General features: G+C 36.7%; 4 protein-coding genes across 4 annotated transcripts; 3 read left to right on the top strand and 1 right to left on the bottom strand.

The window, feature by feature from the left end:
* Positions 1–640: 640 nt before the first annotated feature.
* Positions 641–3,497, bottom strand: LAP3 (Calcium-dependent phosphotriesterase superfamily protein). Its single transcript, XM_089725752.1, has 4 exons — positions 2,959–3,497; positions 1,870–2,154; positions 1,608–1,775; positions 641–1,183 (listed from the first exon to the last, which is right to left on the bottom strand). The coding sequence occupies exons 1-4, from the start codon at positions 3,330–3,332 to the stop codon at positions 784–786; spliced, it is 1,227 nt and encodes a 408-aa protein (XP_089581878.1). The 5' UTR covers positions 3,333–3,497; the 3' UTR covers positions 641–783.
* Positions 3,498–5,324: 1,827 nt separating this feature from the next.
* LOC149498780 (putative disease resistance protein At1g50180) lies at positions 5,325–5,666 on the top strand. Its single transcript, XM_089718129.1, has one exon. It carries the CDS (start codon positions 5,325–5,327, stop codon positions 5,664–5,666), a length of 342 nt encoding a protein of 113 aa, XP_089574255.1.
* A 10,305-nt stretch (positions 5,667–15,971) lies between these two features.
* Positions 15,972–16,418, top strand: LOC149498779 (disease resistance RPP8-like protein 3). Its single transcript, XM_089718071.1, has one exon. The coding sequence runs from the start codon at positions 15,972–15,974 to the stop codon at positions 16,416–16,418; it is 447 nt and encodes a 148-aa protein (XP_089574197.1).
* A 1,378-nt stretch (positions 16,419–17,796) lies between these two features.
* Positions 17,797–20,772, top strand: LOC105628407 (uncharacterized). The gene is made up of 2 exons (XM_012209812.4): positions 17,797–17,973; positions 18,333–20,772. Exon 2 carries the CDS (start codon positions 18,362–18,364, stop codon positions 20,507–20,509), a length of 2,148 nt encoding a protein of 715 aa, XP_012065202.3. The 5' UTR covers positions 17,797–17,973; positions 18,333–18,361; the 3' UTR covers positions 20,510–20,772.
* Positions 20,773–20,777: the final 5 nt, after the last annotated feature.

The following is a 20,777-nucleotide window of genomic DNA, read 5'->3' as shown; positions in this document are numbered from 1 at the left end:
TAAATTTTTTATTAAATAATGAAATTACAATATTATAGTTAACTAATAGAATTAAAATATAATTATGATTAAATAATAGAATTAAAATATAATTTAAATTCATTTGAATTTATTGCATTATAATTAAATCTTTTTATACCTTATTTGTTTATAAAAAAATTAATAATTATTTCAATTTAATATATGAGAATTTCAAGAAGAAAAAAGAATACTCTGTCCATCCCAAAAAAATAGTCCACCTTTCTTTTTTTTCATTATAGTTAATCCTTAAATTTTACTATTTTCAATAAACCCTCATTAATTCTTACTTATTATTCTAATGTAATAATTGCTCATGTGTTACTTAAGATAAGCATAACAGAAAAGTTATATGAATAAAATTTTATTTTAACCATAATAACTAGTATTTCTTAATCTGTGTGAAAATAGAAAGTGGACTATCTTTTTGGGACAGAGGTAGTAATTATATCAGTTGAATTACAATAATTTATCGGCTAATAAATATTAATTTATTACTTTAAGAATTAAGATTTTTAAATATAATTTAACATTGCATCATTTAATCATTCAAAATAAATATTAAGAAAATGTTTTTATAAATCACACAAGAGAAGAGACAGAGAAAAAAAAATAGCACAAATGATAAAAAGTTCAAAAACATTAAATCATCAACATTATTTTACAGAAACTCCTAAAAACGATAATAGCAAAGCCATTAATTAGTACAGATCACAATCAATAATTAAACCTAATCAACAATAATTTGGTTTAACTTAAGGTTAATTAAGGATAAGGGAGTGTAGCAATATGATTATGAGCAACAGTTCCAATCCAAAGCTTCCCTTTAACCTCTCTAACTTCACTTACTAATTTCATTACCAACCCATTTGGATCTTCAAGAACTTCCAAAATTTCACCATTTTCATTAAACAGTGAAATTACTGTGTACATTTTCATTCCCATCATTCTTGCTAACAAGCTCATTTTGACTGGTAACCGGAAATAGAAGTTCCTGATCCATGGATTGTGTGAAAGAATTTCTTGTGCTTGAGTCCTGCAACAATCTATTGCTACCCAAAACTGACCTTTTTCATTTAATCTTACATTGTCTGGAAAACCTGGTAAGTCAGCTACAACTTCCACTCTTCCTGTTCTTGGACCTTCTAGCCAGTATTTCATTAATCTAGTGTATCACAGATTTTACAAAATCAATTAATCTCAATCTCATAAAATAAAAGTAATCGCTCCTGTTGGGCAAAATTCATTGTTTTTGCAGCTGTTAGCTGTTTTAAACTGTATTTGGCAATAACTTTTTAAGTAGTTCTTAGCGTTTTGATGCATAATATAGCGTTTGAATTGGCTTTTAAAGGTTAAAGTAGTATTTTATAAAAATGTAACTTATACAACATTTAATTTTTAGCATGCTAAAAGCTGCTTTTTATAAGGATAAACTTTTTATAAAAAGCTATTTTAATTTCTAAAATCTAGTTCAAAGGTTATGTTATCGAATACTGTAAAAAATAGAAATTAAAATATTAAAAACTACTTAAAAAGCTTTTGCCTGACACTGCCATTGTACTTTTTATAGATAGTGGAAAGAAACTAACCTGCAATTGGTGGTTTCAGTGAAGAGAAGAAATGTTTGGTCCTTAGATAGTTGAACACCATTTGGAAATGCCAAGCCATCCAATACTACATGAGTTTCTTTAGTTGGAGGATCATATCTGAGAAGTCTACCAGTAGATTCTCCTTCCAGCAATATGTAGAAATGACTCCTGTTAAAAAAAAAAAATTCCTATGAACTACACATTTTCATTAACTAAAATTGAAAAGAAAAGAAATGCATTTTTGTTTTTTTTTTTGACTTACACTCTGTCATATCTCTTGCTAGTGTCTGTAAAGAAGATAGAGCCATTTTCATGCAAGTCAAGATCATTAGCAAACAGAATAGGCTTCCCTCCTGCATGAGTTGCCAAAGGAATGGCAAGTCCTCCTTCTGGTCCAACAACCATAAGGCCATAGTAAGCATCAGCAATGTATAAATTTCCAGTCTTTTTGTCAAACCTTAGCCCAAGTGGACGACCACACACTCTCTCATACTTCCATTGCTTCGATGTGGTTGAGTCAACTCCTCTAGAACATAGCTTCTCTGACCTTTCAAAGCCAATATCCCAAAATTAGTGGTATGATTCCCGTTACGGAACCAGAAAAAAAAATTAGGGGAATTTAAAAGGGATGATATCAAAGAAAATCATTTGCAGGTAAAAAGCAAAATTTTTTATATTTTTTACAAGGTAAATTTAAAAAAAAAATTAAAATTGAGGGGACGGCTGCCACTGTTGGGCACCTCTAATTCCGCTGTTGATGATACCTAAATATATAATTATTTAATAGCTCTTGTTTTTTTTTCTTGAAAAAAAAATTTCTAACCATAGCCAAGATTAAAGATTTAGAAAACATGTCAATTAATTGAGTAATTATAGTAATTTTTTTTCTTTGCATCACAAAGTTTCTCCACCCGCTCATATGGATGGATCATGGAATTAATTTATCTTCAAATTGAGAGTGATATTCAGTTAAAATCTTTGGAGGAAAACCTTTCATATTTTTAGAGATCTACCCTACAATATGGGGCCAAAAAGCCAAAAATAAATGATTTTATTAAGTTTTATAAAAGGAAAATCGATTCTTGAGAACCCCTTGCACACTCATTTTACGTCGAGATACTATAGAAAAAAAAACTGTAAAATCCAATAAATTTACTGTAATCGATTAGTTAACACGTTGATTAACTGTATTCTGAAACATGGACAAAAATCATTGGCTTATCAAATTATCTATCGAGCCATGAAAAAGATTCAACAAAAGACATAAACAAATCCACTGTATAGTTCATTTAAAATCTATTTTTGATGATCTAATAACTAATTAAGTAATAATTAGTATTATAAAACTCACCAATTAGTAGTAACGACAGCAAAAGTTTCCCAACCAACATCCTCTCCCATCCATCTAACAACACGTCCATCAGCTAAACCAGTGTAAGGTCCATTACCAATCGCATCAAACTCCAAAGATTCAGGACCAAAAACTTCGTTCACAAACTCCAACTTTCCATTTCCCAATCTACCTTTCTCGTCTCTCGGCCAGCTTCCCATCACTTTCTTGTACGGTGCAACCTCATGCTTCACAGGCCTGAAATCATGTCTTCCTAAAGGACCCATTTTGAAAGGATCCATTACAACAAAACCTAGTACAAGAGCAAGAAAAAGAAAAAGTGGGTTTTGCAAGAAAATGCCATCTCTGTGTAAGAAGAAGGTTTTCTTCTCCATTTCTGAGAGATAATACTGTTAGGGTTCTAGATAAGTAATAACTTGATGGGGTTTTGATAAGGGTGAAGAAGTTGATGAGAACATGCATGCAGGACTTGTGATGGGGTTTTTAAGGTCAGAATTAGGTTGTCTTTTGTTGGAGCCATGTTTATTGCATTCTTGTTTGTCTTTGTGTTATTGTTGAGAAGTGAATCAAAAGGTACAAGAAAGTGTTTATAACTGTTAACCTAAGTTGATATTGATATCATCAATGAAAAATTGTAAAGCTGGTAGAAGTAGTTTCAGACTTGTTGTCTTTACGTTATTGTTGGGAAGGGAATCAGAAGGTACAAGAAAGTTCTTGGGATTTTGTCCAAAAATTTTTTTGTTAGGTTGTGACTCAGCTTGAATTTGAATAATTATGAAAAATTACAGACAAATTCCTGCAGGTTGCTTGTGCTACGAATCTCACCTCCACAAAAATAATTTTCTAACGGTTGTATTATATGTTATATGTTGTACAAATAATCTCTTGTTCTATATAGGAATCTCATCTCTGCAAAATAATTCTCTAATGTTATCAGCATGAAATTAATCCAAATACTTTCTATCAAGTGGCAATTTGAACCACTTCACAAACATATGAAGGCCCAATATTAGTCCATCAGGCCCAATACGAGTCCATCAGGTACGACTCACTTAAAAACTTCTCATGTGCGACACATGTTTGAATCTCTGCTCGCATTGAATGAGTACTACAGTCTGTGCATATCATTTATTTATATTACAAGTATAGGAACTGTCCTTGTACTTAGCCAACTAACCTAGTTATTTACATTTAAAAGAAATATATTGCAAATAAAGAAAATATCTTTTCTCATCTCTCTCTCTCTCTCTCTCTCTCTCTCGTACTTCACTCTTTTTCGTTTGTGTATCTTTGATTTGAGAACTAATTGTCAACCATCAGTTTCGTTTCTGAATTGTCAAGAAATTTACCATTTCTTTCCCATTTCAACACCGGAAGAGCTCGAGAAACAGAACAAAGAATTAGTAAGATCAATGGATGAGGAGAAAAGCATCGCATTGGCAGTGTCCTGGAAACTGTCCAATCTTCTACTTCAGGAGTCTTCAGTTTCTTTGCTCGGATTAGAAGACCAGCTCGAATGTATAGAAACCAAACTGAGAGAAACTGTCCATTCACGCCATATGATTCACTGTAAGAAGAGTCTAAGAGAGATTGTTTATGACATTGAAGAAATTATTGATGTCTTAGTTATAAAAGCATCGCAAAAAAATGGAGAGTGGAATTGTTATGTGCTGTATTCAAGATTTCTTGGATTTGATTGATCAATATAAACTCAGCAAGAAGTTAGATCAAATAAGTACTGACCTCTCTCATGCAACTGACGTACACCTCCACTGGTTTTTCCTTCCGGTATCATCATGGTGGAGTTTGTCCAGAAAGGATCTTGATGTCGGAGACACAATTATTTCTCCTGTTATAAGAGAAGTCACAGCATTACTTAGTGACAGGCACTTTAGTCCTGCACTAAAAGGCAAGCCAGATGGTTCTGAGACTAACTAACCTCCTTGCATGGTTTTCTTAAAGTTTTGGAAGTTAAAGGATTAAGTGAAGGAGAAGAGGCTTGGATGGAGGAAGTCTATGATGTGCTGCGTTTTGCAGAGGATGTTGTTGTGTCATTCTTGTATGAAAGAGAGAAATTGACAAGTACTTGGATAGGGCCTTTGAAGAATTTCTTCTCTCAACGAAAGCTTCACAAGGAGATGGACCTGTTGAAAGCTAAGATTCAAGACATCTATACAAGAAGGCGCAGTGCTGTTCAACGAAGACCAAGGCGGATTCCTGCTGATATTTTCATGAGAACAACCAAATCCCTCCTCTTCTTCTAATGCTAAAAAGGCTGCTGATATTGCCATTTTCGATAGATGATACTGTGGAAATGTTGCTTAAAGATGATCCAAATTGCCTGACTATATATTTCTATTGTAGGCATGGAAGGCACTGGCAAGACGACCCTTGCAAAGTTAATCTATGAGAATCATGCTGTTATGGACCATTTCCCACATCGAGCTTGGGTGCCTTCAGATAGTATGGATAGTCTCATGAGAAAAATTGCATGGGAAGAGTACTTGAATATGTCATCTGCAAAGCATGATTCGAACGATTTCTTAGACAGATCAAGGAAGATGCTAAATGCTGTATTGAAGTCTAACAAGTATCCGATTGTTGTTGATAATGTATCCACGAAAGTGTTTTGGAATCAACTTGGGCCTGCATTTGAGGACCTATCAAATGGTACTACAATAATTTCACTGCTCGCAGAGTTGGGTTAACTCGACAAGTCATCGAGAGAGACTTCATTTACAGACTGCAACTACGTAGTGATGATGAAAGCTGGGCATTGTTTAATCATTCTTTAAATGGGAACATCCCTTTAGAGCTTCTAAAACTTAAAAAAGAATTTTGAGGAGACGTGGAGGATTACCGAAAATGATAAAAGACGTTGCAGGCCTATTGTTAGAGAAAGATGCAACTTCTGAGGAGTGGTCAAGGGTACTAGAGCAGCTCAATCAAAATGAAGGACCTTGGTCAGGAACCTTGTATAAGATCACTAAGAATTTGCCACTCTATCTGAGGAGATGTCTCTTCTATTTTGTATTGTTTCCTGAAGATTATGAGTATAAGATTTCAGAGATTAATTTTGGTTTTGAGATTAATTGTATTTCTGCTGTACACCTAAGTAGAGGGAGCTGTTACAATATGATAAGCATAGGCAGAAGAAGATAAGTACACAACAAATAGAACTTAGCTATACAAACAGAATTATAAACAGAGTAAAACTTATCTTATCCGCGTGGCTTAATACTCCCCCGCAAGATTGTGTTCCCACAACGAACACCATAAAAGAACCAAGGTACTGAGGGAATTTTTGTGATGATAGATTACTGCCAAGAGAGGTATTTTAAATACAAAGTACAAGCAAGTAAATCCCTAAAAAGCTGGAAATACAACAGATGGATAATACAATTTCAAACTCTACAACAGATAAATAATAACAGCCAGCGAAGGACTTGGTCTTCAAGTGTTTTGTCTAACACCTCCCCGCAAACTAAAGGAGGGAACCACCTTTAGTTTGAATCTGAGATCAATGAACCTGGACTTGGATAATGGTTTAGTGAGTAAGTCCGCCAGTTGATCTGCCGTTGAAATATAGGAAACTTGTAGTTGTTTTTTCCTCACTTGATCTCTGACAAAATGAAAGTCAAGCTCTAGATGTTTGGATCGCGAATGAAAAACTGGATTCGCAGCCAAGTACGTAGCAGAAACATTGTCACACCAAATTCGTGGAGTAGTAGAGGCGATTTGTTTAAGTTCTTTAAGAAGTCCATGGAGCCAATAAATTTCAGATGCAGCGGTTGCAAGTGCACGATACTCAGAATCAGTGCTTGAACGGGCCACGGTGTTTTGCTTTTTAGAGCACCACGAGATCAAATTACTGCCATGGAAAACTGCATAAGCAGTAGTACTTTTCCGATCGATTTGATCGCCACCCCAGTCCGCATCACTGTAAGCCACCAAATGACCGTTAGACGAAGGACGTATCAACAAACCATAATTAACTGTTCCACATAAATAACGCAGAATGCGTTTAACAGCTTGCCACTGTGAAACCGAAGGGGAATGCATAAATTGCGACATTTTGTTTACAGCCATAGTTATATCCGGTCTAGTCAAAGCTAGATACTGAAGCATTCCAACTGTTTGCCGATACAATTTTGGATCCTCAAACGAATTACCACAATTTTGGGAAAGAGCAAGCTGAGGTGTAGCAGGCGTAGAGACAGATGCCGCCCCATGCATGTTAATTTTTTGTAATAATTCTTGTATATATTTGGACTGGGATAAGTGAAGTCCATTACTTGAGAATGTTGCCTCAACTCCTAAAAAATAATGAAGTACACCAAGATCTTTAAGTGCAATTTTGGAGCCAAGTTGAGTAATTAACCGGCGAAGAAGAGTCTTGCTTGAACCTGTGATTATTAAGTCATCAACATAAACTAGACAGTAGGCAAGATCAGTATTTGCTGAATAAAGAAATAATGAACTATCAGCCTTTGAACCATAGAAACCGAGTTCTTGTAATGCTTTGGAGAGGCAAAAATACCAAGCACGAGGTGCTTGTTTTAAACCATATAAGGACTTTTTCAATGCACAAACATAATCTGATTTTGTTGGATCAACAAAGCCCTGTGGTTGTTCCATAAAAACGGGTTCATCTAGTGTGCCGTGAAGAAATGCGTTGGAGACATCAAGTTGACGAATGTCCCAACGATGATTAATTGCAATAGATAAAACCAGTCGAACAGTTGCAGGTTTAATTACAGGGCTGAATGTTTCAACGTAATCAAGACCGGGGCGTTGATGAAACCCCTTTGCAACCAACCGTGCTTTGTAACGGTCTATCGAACCATCCGATTTTGTTTTGATGCGAAATATCCATTTACAACCGATAACATTTGCTGCCTGTGATCTTGGAACTAAGTCCCATGTTCCATTGGACATTAAAGCATCTACTTCAGCTGACATGGCTTCTCTCCAAACTGAGTATTTTGCAGCCTCTGTATAAGAAGTTGGTGCAACAGAAAGATTAACAGCTTGGTATATTTTCGGTTTCAAACTGCCAGTTTTGGACCTAGTGACCATAGGATGCCGACTAGTGTTCTCGGCTGGTGTAGGAGGTACACGATCAATAACAGGAGCTGGTGATGGTGCTCGGTCAGAACCAGTAATTAGCAAAGGTGCAGCAGGTGCGGGATGTGCAGCTGGTGCAGTAATAACGGGCTGCTCTTGTGGTTGAACAACAGGTGCAGCAGTAGGTGTGAGAGGAATTTCTGTAACTGTAGTTGGTTTTTGTAGTGGAAACAGTAAAGGAAAGGCAGGTGGTGAACCAAGGATTGAGGAGCTACCATCATTTTGCTTGAACGGAAAATCCTGCTCATCAAATAAAACATGACGTGAATAGAAAATTTTATTTGTGGATAATGAAAGACACTTGTAACCTTTGTGAAGAAGACTATAACCAAGAAAGACACATTTTGTAGAACGAGGTTCAAGTTTATTTTTTGTATACGGTTTAAGCCATGGATAACAAGAGCACCCAAAAACTTTAAGGAAATTATAATCAGGCATTCGATTAAACACTTTTTGATAAGGAGACATATGATTAAGTGTAGGAGTAGGCAAGCGATTGATTGTATAAACAGCAGTGGCAAAGGCATGATCCCAGTATTTTGGTGGTAATGATGAATGAAACAAATTAGCTCTACCAGTTTCAGTAATATGTCGGTGTTTTCGTTCCGCACACCCGTTTTGTTCAGGTGTGTGGGGGCAAGAGCTTCTTTGAATAATACCATTTTGTGCAAAATAATTTTTAAGAGCTTGGAACTCCCCTCCCCAATCTGATTGAAAGTGTTTGATGGATTTTCCAAATAATTTTTCCACAATTAGACGAAATTGAATAAAGCAAGAATAAACATCAGATTTTTTTCGAATAAAATAAATCCAAGAGTATTTGGTATAATGATCAAAGAACAAGACATAATAAAGACATCCATTAGTAGAGGCAATGGGTGCAGGACCCCATAAATCAGAACAAACCAATTCCAAAGGTTCCTTAGCAACAAAAGTTGAATCAAAGAAAGGTAATTTATGTGTTTTACTAACACAGCAGGTCTCACACAAAGATGTATTCACTTTGTTTGAAGAAGACAAATTATTGGATGATAAAATTCTAGAAATTGTCTTAGAACAAGTATGGCCTAGTCTAGCATGCCATGTGGATAAAGAAATTGAATTGCAAGATGGAGAGACAGCAGCAGACGCCAACACGTAGAGACCATCCTTAACACGTCCCCTGTGAAGAATTTGCTTTGACCGAAGGTCCTTAATGACAAAACAATTGGGAAAAAACTCAAGTGAGACATCATTAGATATAGTAAACTGTCTAACAGAAATTAGATTAGTGTTAGAGCTAGGAACACGTAGAACATTATGTAGAGAAAAATTGTGAGAATTTAGAGATAAGGAAGCAGACCCAGTATGAGAGATAGGTAAGGTTTTACCATTGGTGAGAGCAACTTCATCGGTTCCGGAGTATTCAGAATGTAGAGCAAGATTATCCAGTTCTGACGTCAAGTGATGGGTCGCTCCACTATCCATGATCCATGATTGAGGGGCTGAATTTGGTGAGGATGAAAAATTGCTAGCAGGTTTTGGATTCTGTCGGTTGTACCTTGGACTCGGGCAAACATTGGCCATATGGCCTTGGCCATTGCAATTGTAACAAACAGGGACAAAGGTGTTGTTGTTCGATGCAGAAGATGAGCTCGACCCTCTGCCAGTGTTAGGAGAATAACTTCCTCGCCGTCCACCACGTCCTCGACCACGTGGGGAACCACCACGGTGAACATAGCTACTGGTATAATGAGCAACAGCAGGTGTTATTGTCTCAACAGCTTGTAATTGTAGTTCTTCAGAAAGCAACAGTCCCAACAGGTCATCATAGGAGACTGATGCCAATCGTGCTTCAATATTACGAGTAAATGGACGATAGTCAGGTCCAAGTCCTCGAAGAATATGATCAATAAGATCATCCTCAGAAATCGCAGCATCAAGAGCCAACAACTGATCATAAATTTGTTTTGCACGACTCATGTAAACAGGAATAGTATCGGTTCCTTTGGAGAGAGCATGAAGAGATGATTTGAGCGTGCGAATTTGAGCCTTAGAACCAGAGGCATACTGGGTTTTGAGTCGAGTCCATGCTTCAAGAGCCGTGGCAACACCAACGACTTGAGAGAGAACAGATTCAGATAAGGAACTGAGAATCCATCCAAGAACAGTTTGATCTTTAAGAAACCACTCAGAGTAAGCAGGATTAGGAGCGTCATTAAGCTGTTTTGGTGGAGGAGAGACAGATCCATCGACATGATGGATAAGTTGTTGGCCATGGAGGAGAGGAACAATTTGAGTTTTCCATAATAAATAATTGGTAGAGGTTAATTTGACGGTAACATGATTTTGGATGGATGGAATTGAAGAAGGAACAGCAGAAGAGGAAGCCATTGGCAGAAGAAGGAAGATGTCGAAAAAAAAAAAACTAATTGAGCTCTGATACCATAAAAGAACCAAGGTACTGAGGGAATTTTTGTGATGATAGATTACTGCCAAGAGAGGTATTTTAAATACAAAGTACAAGCAAGTAAATCCCTAAAAAGCTGGAAATACAACAGATGGATAATACAATTTCAAACTCTACAACAGATAAATAATAACAGCCAGCGAAGGACTTGGTCTTCAAGTGTTTTGTCTAACACACCAACCTTGTATCGATTCGTAACAAATATTGTTTTCGACAGTGCCTTTGTTAACAAATCCGCCAGCTGATCTTTAGAAGATACATGGGCTACTCGAATCTTGCCTTTCTGAACCAAATCTCGAACAAAATGGATATCAATCTCTATATGCTTCATCTTAGAATGATACACTGGATTTTGACAAGCATAGGTTGCCGAAACATTATCACAATATAACACTGGACATTTAATCGACTCATTTAAACACCCTAACTTAGTTAATAACGACTGGACCCAAATAATTTCAGAAGTTGCCGCTGCCACTGCTCTATATTCGGCCTCTGTTGATGATCCAGCAACAGATTTTTGCTTCCTAGAGGACCAAGAAATAGGAACTGATCCCAAATATAAAACAAACCCAATCGTTGATGTTCGATCAGCCGGATCTCCTGCCCAATCCGCATCTGAAAATGCATGAAATTTTAAAGAAGTTTGATTGGATATTAAAATTCCATGATCTAGCGTGGACTTCAAATATCGCATCAAGTGCTTGAGCATGTCCCAATGTTGTGCAGTAGGTTTCTGCATAAATTGCGACAATTTATTTACTGAATAACATATATCCGGGCGCGTCCAGGTCAGATATTGTAGAGCGCCTACCAATTTCCTAAAACCAGTAGCATCAACAACTAATCTGCTATCATCATTTTTAACTAGATGTGCTGCTATGGCAATGGGAGTCTTTACTGGCTTAGAACCTTCCATTTTTGCTACCGTTAATAACCTGGTGATATAGTGGTGTTGAGAAAGAAATAGACCATCTTTACAACGATGAATATCAATCCCCAAAAACAAATGTATAGGCTATGGCTCCTTGAGTGAAAAACAAGAAGCAAGTTCTTTCTCAAACATCCGAATAAAATCACTGCTATTTCCAGTAATAAGCAGATCATCAACATATACTAAGAAATAGCAAGTCACTCCATCTTTACAATATAGAAACAAAGAATGATCACACTTAGATTGAACAAACCCAAAATCCAAAGCACACTTACGCAAGGCTTGATACCAAGCACGAGGAGCTTGTCGAAGTCCATACAGCGCCTTCACCAATTTACAAACAAATCTCGGTTTCGAACTATCAACAAATTCGGGTGGCTGCTGCATATAAACTTCCTCCTGTAAAGGACCATGAAGAAAAGCGTTATTAACATCCAATTGACTTATTTCCCACCTGTTCTTGACTGCAATTGTAAGGATAATTCGAATTGTGGCGGGTTTTAAAACAGGACTGAACGTTTCTTCAAAATCCACCCCAGGCCGTTGACTGTATCCTTTAGCGACTAAATGAGCTTTATACTTCGCAATACTCCCATCTGGAATCTTTTTCAGCCGAAAAACCCATTTGCACCCCACCAAATTCTGATTCCTGTTAGGAGGCACTAACAAACAAGTTCCATTAGAAATCAATGCATTATATTCATCAGACATGGCAGCACGCCATTCATTATGATTAAGAGATTGCGAAACACATGTTGGTTCAATATTAGAAGGTAATGGATACTTAGTCGCTAGATAAAGACGTTTGGGCTTAAAGATATTATTTTGAGACCTAGTTCGCATAGGATGCGTACGAGCAACGGGATGAGAAATAGGAACAGGTATAGCAACTTGCAAAGGAACTGGAGCAGACTCATCAACTGACGCAACAGACTCATCATTTGTAGCAGCTGCACCGATTGGAGAAGAAAGAGAAATAGTAGCAGCTGCATCTACAGTTAAGGAATTAGGAGCAGCTGACCCAGCTAAAACAATATCAGTTGAAGAAGTAGAATTTCCAACCGTAGGACAGAAAGGAACCGATTGAACAGAGACAACATAAGTATCATTATAAAAATCATACCAAGATTCTTTAGAAACCGAAACATCTAATAGCTTGTCGTGTCCTGGAAATTTTGTCTCACAAAACTGCACATGTCTAGAAACATAAATTCTGCCACCAATATAATCAAAGCAAAGATAAGCACTTTGTGTGAAGGAGTATCCTAAAAAGATACACGGCTTAGACTTAAGATCAAATTTAGTTTTAGCATAAGGCCTACGACAGGGGTAACACAAGCAGCTGAATACCTTTAGACTTTTATAATTTGGATGGTGACCAAAAAGTTTGTAATATGGAGACAAATAACCAAGAATTGGAGTTGGTAGTCTATTAATTAAGTATGCCGCAGTTTGGAATGCATAAGACCAGAATGTTGTGGGTAAAGATGCAGTTTGAAGAAGAGTGAGTCCAATCTCAACAAGATGCCGATGTCTACGTTCTGCTGCCCCATTATGTTGAGAAGTGTGGGATGGTGTTTTTAGATGAGAAATACCATTATTTCTAAAAATCGAGCCCAAAGCGATATATTTACCTCCCCCATCAGTATAAATAGAAACAATCTTACTGGAAAATTTATTCTCAACAAGCTTCTGAAACACAGGAAAAATTTTGGAAACATCTGATTTGAATTTCAATGGATATTACCAAATGTACTTTGTGAAATGATCGACAAAGATAATATAATAATTAAAACCATCAACAGATTCAACAGACGCTGGACCCCATAAATCAGAATATATTAACTCTAAAGGACGAGAACTGGACAAAGACGACTTTCCAAAGGCGAGTCTATGACTCTTATTACAATGACAAGAATCACAATAAAATTCTTCATTTTGAGAGACAGGTAAATGAAATTTAGACAAAATATAACTAGAAATTTTCTTGGACGGATGACCCAGACGATTATGCCAAAATGACGACGAGGCACGAACACTGACATAAGCTTGAGGACAGGAAGCCAATCGATCTTTAGACAAAGACGAAAGATGATATAACGAGTCCTTAATTCGTCCCCTTGTTATGATCTCCCCCGTGATTAGATCCTTCATAAGAAAACAATCAAAAAAGAATTCAATTGACACATTATTTTTCAAACAAAACTCAAAAACAGAGATCAAGTTCTCCTTAGACTTAGGAACACATAACACATTATGAAAAGAGCAATTTTTTGACGGAAAGAAAAGACACTTTGAACCAACATGTGTAATATGCAAACCTGAACCATCAGTCAAGTGGAGCTCATCCAAGCCATCATACGGTGCATGAAGAGAAAGATTCTGTAAATCGTTGGTAACATGATGAGTTGCTTCAGTATCAAGGACCCATCCATTATCTTGTGAAGCAGAAGAATGAATATAATTTGCTCGTGGCTGGGGAAAATTATTCTTGAAAAATTTCTTCGCACTAAAACACTGCCTTGCCGAGTGACCAGGTTTCTCACAAATTTGACAAATAGTTTTGGACTGCCCATAACCTCTCGACTGTCCAGAACGACCTTGAGATTCAGAAAAAATTTGAGACTTGTCAGTGGTAGCCTCAGATTTACGAAAGTTATATCCTTTCCGAACAGAATTTGCCACAAGTGGCACTACGTCAAAAGTCGAATCTGTGCGTTTAAGATATAACTCATGTGCTAGAAGCTTATCTTCTAATTCTTCAAACGAGATTACAGAATCTCGAGCACGCACAGCCGCTGCAATCTCCTTAAACTTAGGTCCAATTCCATTCAGAACATAGATAATTAAATCAATGGGAGAAACTGGACTTCCACAAAGGGACAAATCATCTGATATAGCTTTAACCATCTGCAAATATTCAGAAACTGGCCGGGTTTCCCTTTTAAGAATAGATAATTTTTCATGAAGAGAAATAAGTCTTGCTGCAGATCTATTCGCAAATGATCTTTGTATTCGATCCCAAGCTTCTGCAGATGTTTCAGCAGAATTAACAACATGCATAGCCGAAAAACTAGTAGCACCTATAAGAGCAGCCAAAATCAATTGATCTTGACACTCCCAAAATTCAAAATCTGTATTTGGTACCTCCTTTCCATCTTTTTGTATAACTGGAGAAGGAGGAACAATCTTTCGTTCAACATACCCAAGTAAACCATAACCTCTAAGAATCGGAACAACCTGAGCTCGCCAGGAAGGATAATTTTGTGAAGTCAATTTCAAAGGAAACTGAGAAGCATTGAACGAAATTAACGTTCGACCAGAGGAATGAATAACATTAGAGTTATTTGAAGATGAAGTCATGACGACTCACAGAATTGAAAGGAGATAGAAGAAATAAAAACCGTAGTTTTTACGGCTCTGATACCATATAAGATTTAAGAGATTAATTTTGGTTTTGAGATTAATTGTATTTCTGCTGTACACCTTTTTAAGTTGAGGGAGCTGTTACAATATGATAAGCATAGGTAGAAGATGATAAGTACACAACAAATAGAACTTAGCTATACAAACAGAATTATAAACAGAGTAAAACTTATCTTATCCGTGTGGCTGAATAATGAGATCCCTGCAAGAAGATTGATTGGCTTGTGGGTTGCAGAGGGTTTAGGGCGTCAAAAGGGAGATGAGGAATCTCCAGAATGTGTTTCAGACAAGTGCTTGATAGAGCTAGTAAACCAGAACATGATCCAAGTGACCAAGAAGATGCTCAATGGAAAAATAAACAGATGTCGCATGCCAGATGCTTTGCAAATACACTGGCTCTCAAAAGCTAAGGAAGCTAATTTTCTGCAGGATAAAATTGGACTTGATTTTCCACCAAGACGGGTATTATATACCGTTTGGCTGACCATCTTGACCATAAGGATACTCACTTCAACCACATCCATAGCAACAATAAAAATTCTTCTTTCTACTCATGTTATAAAGATGTTGTTTCATTTCTATCCTTTGATACTCGAGAAGGAAGCAAAGCTGGGAGAAGATAGAGGTAAGTTTCTTGGTCAATGTATCTCTGCAAGTTCCTTTCATTTGCTATGGGTGCTGGATCTTGAAAATGTGTACAAGTCAAAATTGCAAAAGGAAGTAGGACACCTCACTCGGTTGAGGTACCTTGGTTTGAGATCAACTTACCTAGAGGCACTTCCTGTCTTCATTGACAAACTGCTAAACCTTCAATCAGTAGATTTGAAGCGTACTTGTATTGTTTCTCTCCCTAGTTCAATTTGGAAGATCAAAAGCCTAACCCATTTGTTCTTAGATGAGAGTTTTTGCAGCATGTTTGTTCCTTGCCAAGAGAACAACTCTCTACTGGATCTTCAAACACTTTGGGGTGCATTAATATATGAGAATAGTCCAGTGAGAAATGGCCTAGGCACTTTAAGCAATATCACAAAATTGGGACTAAAATGCAAGACAACAGTGTGATCCCAAAAGGAAGCCATGTCTTCACAGTTGCTTGTGCTGGCGAACTGGGTTTCAAACCTAAAAAACCTTCAATCCCTGAGGTTGAAATCATTTGATGAATCAGGTCAGCCATGGGATTTACATTTGGAGTCTTTATTAGACCACAAGTATCTCCCCAGTATATATTTGGTTGGAAAGCTAAAGAATCCACATCCTGTATCCGAGTTACCCCAGAGTCTGATTGAACTCACTTTGTCAGCATCTGAGCTGGTAGAGGACCCAATGCAAATTCTGGACAAGCTTTCCAACCTTAGAATTCTTGGATTATTTGCCAAATCATATATAGGAAAGGAAATGCTTTGCAGCTATGCAGGATTTCCCAAGCTTCAAGTCCTAAAATTTTGGGAACTGGATCTACTAGAGGAGTGGAATGTGGAGGAGGGAGCACTTCTTAGTCTCATAGACTTGGAGATCAGGTCCTGAAAAAACTTAAAGATGCCTCCTGACGGACTTCGACATGTTAGAACTCTGAGTGAATTGAAGTTAACAAGAATGCCAGAGTTTTCTGCAAAGATCAAGAATAATCAGGATCAGGAATGGAACAAGATCAGACATGCACGCCACATCTACATGCAAGATTGATGGTGCTTAGAATTGAAATTTTCATTCTAAGTATATTTTTGTTTTCCATTGTTGAAAGCTGAGAACTTTGAAATGGCTCTCATCTCTTTTTGTTCTTAGGGTAAAAGCTGAAATGCACCTTCTAGTTATATCAGAGATCCTATTATTGATCTCTCTTGCAATCCTGTAAGGAAAGGATTTGTCTATAGTAAGTCGTTTAGGCTGCTGTTGTCGTGCAGTGTTTTGGTTACGACAAACAACAAAGAATATTGCCTTGTCGTTTGATTCTACACAGCACGACGACATTTGATCTGTTATAGGAAACTACTTTGAGAAGCACGTGACCTGCCATAAGCATTTAGGCAGGTCTCCTGCAAAAAATTAGTTATAAAACATTTTGTTTTGTTTATTAATATATCAAATGATTACATTTTGTTTTGTTTATTAATATATCAAATGATTTTAAATTTTTTCTTTCAAAATTTTATAAAAATTATTTTAAAATTTTGTTCCCATTGCTATTAATTTGACTAGGGTGGAATTAAAAACAAACAACTTATAAAAATGCTTACAACTAATTTGAAATTAAATTAGTTATAAAAATGTTTAACCTGTTTACGATATTAGGTATGTTAAATGTGCTGTATTCATGTCACCTGCCTAATTTTTGTGTCGTATTTATATCGATAAATTTAACACAATTATTAAATTGGTTGTGTTTATATTAACACTAATCGTATCGCGTGTTAGGCGAATCCGTGTTAAACCTAACATGTCAAGCCATTTTGATACCTTTAGGTCATACCAAATATGGCTTTTGCTATTGCAAACCTTGGTAAAAAGGTTTCGCAGGATATTTAAAAAGACACATATTAGCATTGCAACTTTTTTAACATATCTCAATGAGATATAATTTTGACATATCTCAATGAGATATAAATTTGTAATGCATTTCACGATCGTTTTATTATATAATTTTATTATTTTTGAATGAAATTATAAAAGATTATTTCATTATTTAATATTACTTCTAATGAATAAATATAGAAAGAAATATAATTCATCAATTACAAAAATAACCTTACCCAAAATTGCATTCAGAACTTCAATTAACCAATTCAAAAAAGTTTGTCCTCTTGTTGTTTTTCTAATTATTTTATTATTTTCACTGTTTGACATACTCGTTCTGCCGTATTCCTTGCACGTGGTCAGTTTCTAAACGACATCGTAGCGCCAAACAATTCTTTGACTGAGACGAAAGAGCAGAGAAACACAGTGGAAAGGGGCGGAAGCTCTGCCCTCTGCTCCTTCCCCAAAATTTCAGTGAAAAACGAAGAAAGAAACTTAAAAGAAAAGGATTCTTGTTAGACGTTGTCGGAGACCAAGAACAACTGAACATTTTCAAGTGGAAGTCCTGGTTAGTTATTTCTAATTGCATTATCAAGATAAATTAATTAATATGTTATATCTTGCATTGATTTGTTTTTCCTTTTAGATGGCTTTTTTCATGGTCTTAAGCCTTGCTCGTGAAAATTAGCTGTTGTAGTAACTAGCTTTTCACCAATTTTAAAGGGAGTAACTTTATAATCTGCTCTAACCAAAATGAACTAGTTTCAGATGCAACTTCTGTTCTAAAGTTATTCCTGAAATTTGATCGTTATTATACATCATTTAGGCTTGCTAAATCCCTAGATTGTTTTTCATTTATCTGGTGATCTCTATCAAAATTAGAATGTTTTAGTTCAATAGTCCCACACTCCTTTTCTCTGAAACCAGGTGACTGATCAGTAAAGAGGTGTACAGCCATGCTTGCCACTGCATCAGTTGTTGGCAGTTTGATCTTCATTAACAACAGGAGATTGGTTGAAATTTTCCCTGAAAGGATACGGAATTTTTGGAATGAATGGGAGCTTCGTGGAGCAGTTATTGTCAGCCTCTCCGTGCAGATGGTTCTGATTGTATTAGGAAGCAGAAGAAAGTACATAGCCAGAGATTGGCTAGCATTCATCCTGTGGATTGCTTACCTGTCAGCAGACTGGATTGTAAATCTTTCACTTGGTGTTCTCTCCAACATGGACTCAAGCAATGAGAATGGTTCACTGGATACAAAGTATGTGATAATGGCATTTTGGGCACCGTTTCTTCTTCTGCATCTTGGTGGTCCAGACACCATCACAGCCTATTCATTGGAAGATAACGAATTATGGATGAGGCAACTGCTTGGTCTAATTGTTAAGTTTGGAGGGGCATTTTATATCTTAATAAGGTCATGGATGGGAAATCCAATCAACTTTCTAGCAGTTCCAATGTTTGTTCTTGCAATAATTAAGTGTGGGGAGAGGATTTGGGCTCTACGATTTGCAAGCAGTGATCAGTTTAGGAAATGCATGCTTCCTCAGCCTGATCCAGGATATAGCTATGCTAAATTCATGGATGATTATATTTCAAAAAGAGCTGAGGGTTACAATGTGTCGTTGGAGCCTGTGATTGAGGAAGCTTCCATTGTGCTTGGCCAGTCTTGTAAAGCTGCAGCAAACAGCATTGTTCCTGATGCTGTCGTCTTGCATGATGCTGCATATTTCTTCAGCATTTTCAAACGATTATTTGCTGACCTTATCCTCAGCTTCCAGGATATTGAGAGTAGCCGGTCCTTCTTCCAACATGAGCACATGACTTGGGAGAAAACTTTTAAAGTGATTGAGTTTGAGCTTGGATTCATGTATGATTTGCTTTATACCAAGGCAAGTGTGATACATACTTATCTCGGCAGCTTTCTCCGTGCCATTAGTTTATCTTTAACCGTTTTTACTCTCTTAGCCTTTTTTCTAATTGATAAGCCCTCTTACTCAAGAATTGACAAGAGCATAACTTGTGTTTTGCTTGTTGCTGCTATTGCTTTACAAGTATACGAGATGCTTATACTATTTTCCTCTGATTTAACATTACTTTGGTTGAGCAAACACAAAAATCTGCTGGTGGATCCCATCTACAAGACTACGTGCTGTCTCCAGTCATGGTTGCAATCTTGTCATATGATGCCGGCCGTTAACAAGAGATGGTCTAATTCCATGGCAAAATTCAATCTGATAAGTTTTTGCCTAGAAGAGAAGCCAATCAAGTTCAGTGGAATCTTCAAGTTCTTATGCATTTATGAGATACTGGAGAAATATCGATACAATGTTTTAGATACTGTCTCCTCAGATTTAAAAAAGCTCATCTTCGAGCAACTTTTGGAGAAATCTGTCAACATATTAGACATGAGCATTTCCCAAAATTTATGTACTCAAAGGGGTGATCAGGCACTCAGAGAAACGGGATGTTTCGACAAGATTGGCTGGAGTGTTAAAACAGAATTTGATCACAGCATTCTTCTATGGCACATTGCCACAGATCTCTGCTTTTACAGTGATCTAAACCAGAATTCAAATATTATTGAAAACCCATTATGTAAAGAAAGCGAATCGATAGCGAATTACATGCTGTATCTTCTAGTCGTATGCCCTTTCATGCTTCCCAATGGAATTGGACAGATTAGATTTCAAGACACCTGTGCAGAAGCCACTCAATTTTTTCGTGAAAAGAAATACATGTCAGACAAAATCCAAGCTTGCACTGCATTGCTTCAAGTGAACACTGATATTCTTCCATCCCAAGTGAAAGGAGATAGAAGCAAATCGGTGCTATTCGATGCATGCAGGCTTGCTAAGTCTTTGAAGTCTCTGGAGACAGAAGAGCAATGGACAAGTGAGAAGAAATGGAAGATGATAAATGATGTGTGGATAGAGATGCTTTGTTATGCAGCAAATCAATGTGGATGGAACAACCATGCGAAGAAACTAACTGGAGGAGGGGAGCTTCTTACTCATGTCTGGTTATTGATGGCTCATCTGGGCATTACTGAACAATTTCAGATTTCTAAAGGCAATGCAAGAGTCAAGTTGGTTGTGAGCTAAACAAATGCCTGTATGTAATATTGTTGTGCCATTAACACTCAATTTTGGCGGTGGCGAGGGAAAGAACGTAAAGGGGAGGAGGGCATAAGCATGTCATTTATAACCAAGTATGCTTATATAGTTGTAATTAAGAAATGATTAGGGGTAACATTTTTCTTCCTGCTATAAATTAATTACTTACAGGGAACACAGGATTGGATTTCTACATTCTTATCATATTTCATTCGTATATTATGTATGATACAATTATTAATTCTGATGAATTCTT

The sequence above is a fragment of the Jatropha curcas genome, chromosome 1 (assembly GCF_041381405.1).
Source record: "Jatropha curcas cultivar XTBG-Jc1 chromosome 1, XTBG_Jcur_1.0, whole genome shotgun sequence".
Classification (NCBI taxonomy): Eukaryota; Viridiplantae; Streptophyta; class Magnoliopsida; order Malpighiales; family Euphorbiaceae; genus Jatropha; species Jatropha curcas.
This window is presented reverse-complemented; position numbering and strand designations above follow the sequence as displayed.

What these genes read in the sequence shown, in the direction of transcription:
- LOC149498780 (XM_089718129.1), top strand. Translation starts at nt 5,325, where the DNA reads ATGGAAGGCACTGGCAAGACGACCCTTGCAAAGTTAATCTATGAGAAT.
- LAP3 (XM_089725752.1), bottom strand. Translation starts at nt 3,332, where the DNA reads ATGGAGAAGAAAACCTTCTTCTTACACAGAGATGGCATTTTCTTGCAA. An exon ending in GCTGTCGTTACTACTAATTG is followed by an intron (nt 2,155 to 2,958) that starts GTGAGTTTTATA and finishes TGGCTTTGAAAG; the next exon opens with GTCAGAGAAGCTATGTTCTA. An exon ending in AGCAAGAGATATGACAGAGT is followed by an intron (nt 1,776 to 1,869) that starts GTAAGTCAAAAA and finishes TTTTTTTAACAG; the next exon opens with GAGTCATTTCTACATATTGC.
- LOC105628407 (XM_012209812.4), top strand. Translation starts at nt 18,362, where the DNA reads ATGCTTGCCACTGCATCAGTTGTTGGCAGTTTGATCTTCATTAACAAC.
- LOC149498779 (XM_089718071.1), top strand. Translation starts at nt 15,972, where the DNA reads ATGTCTTCACAGTTGCTTGTGCTGGCGAACTGGGTTTCAAACCTAAAA.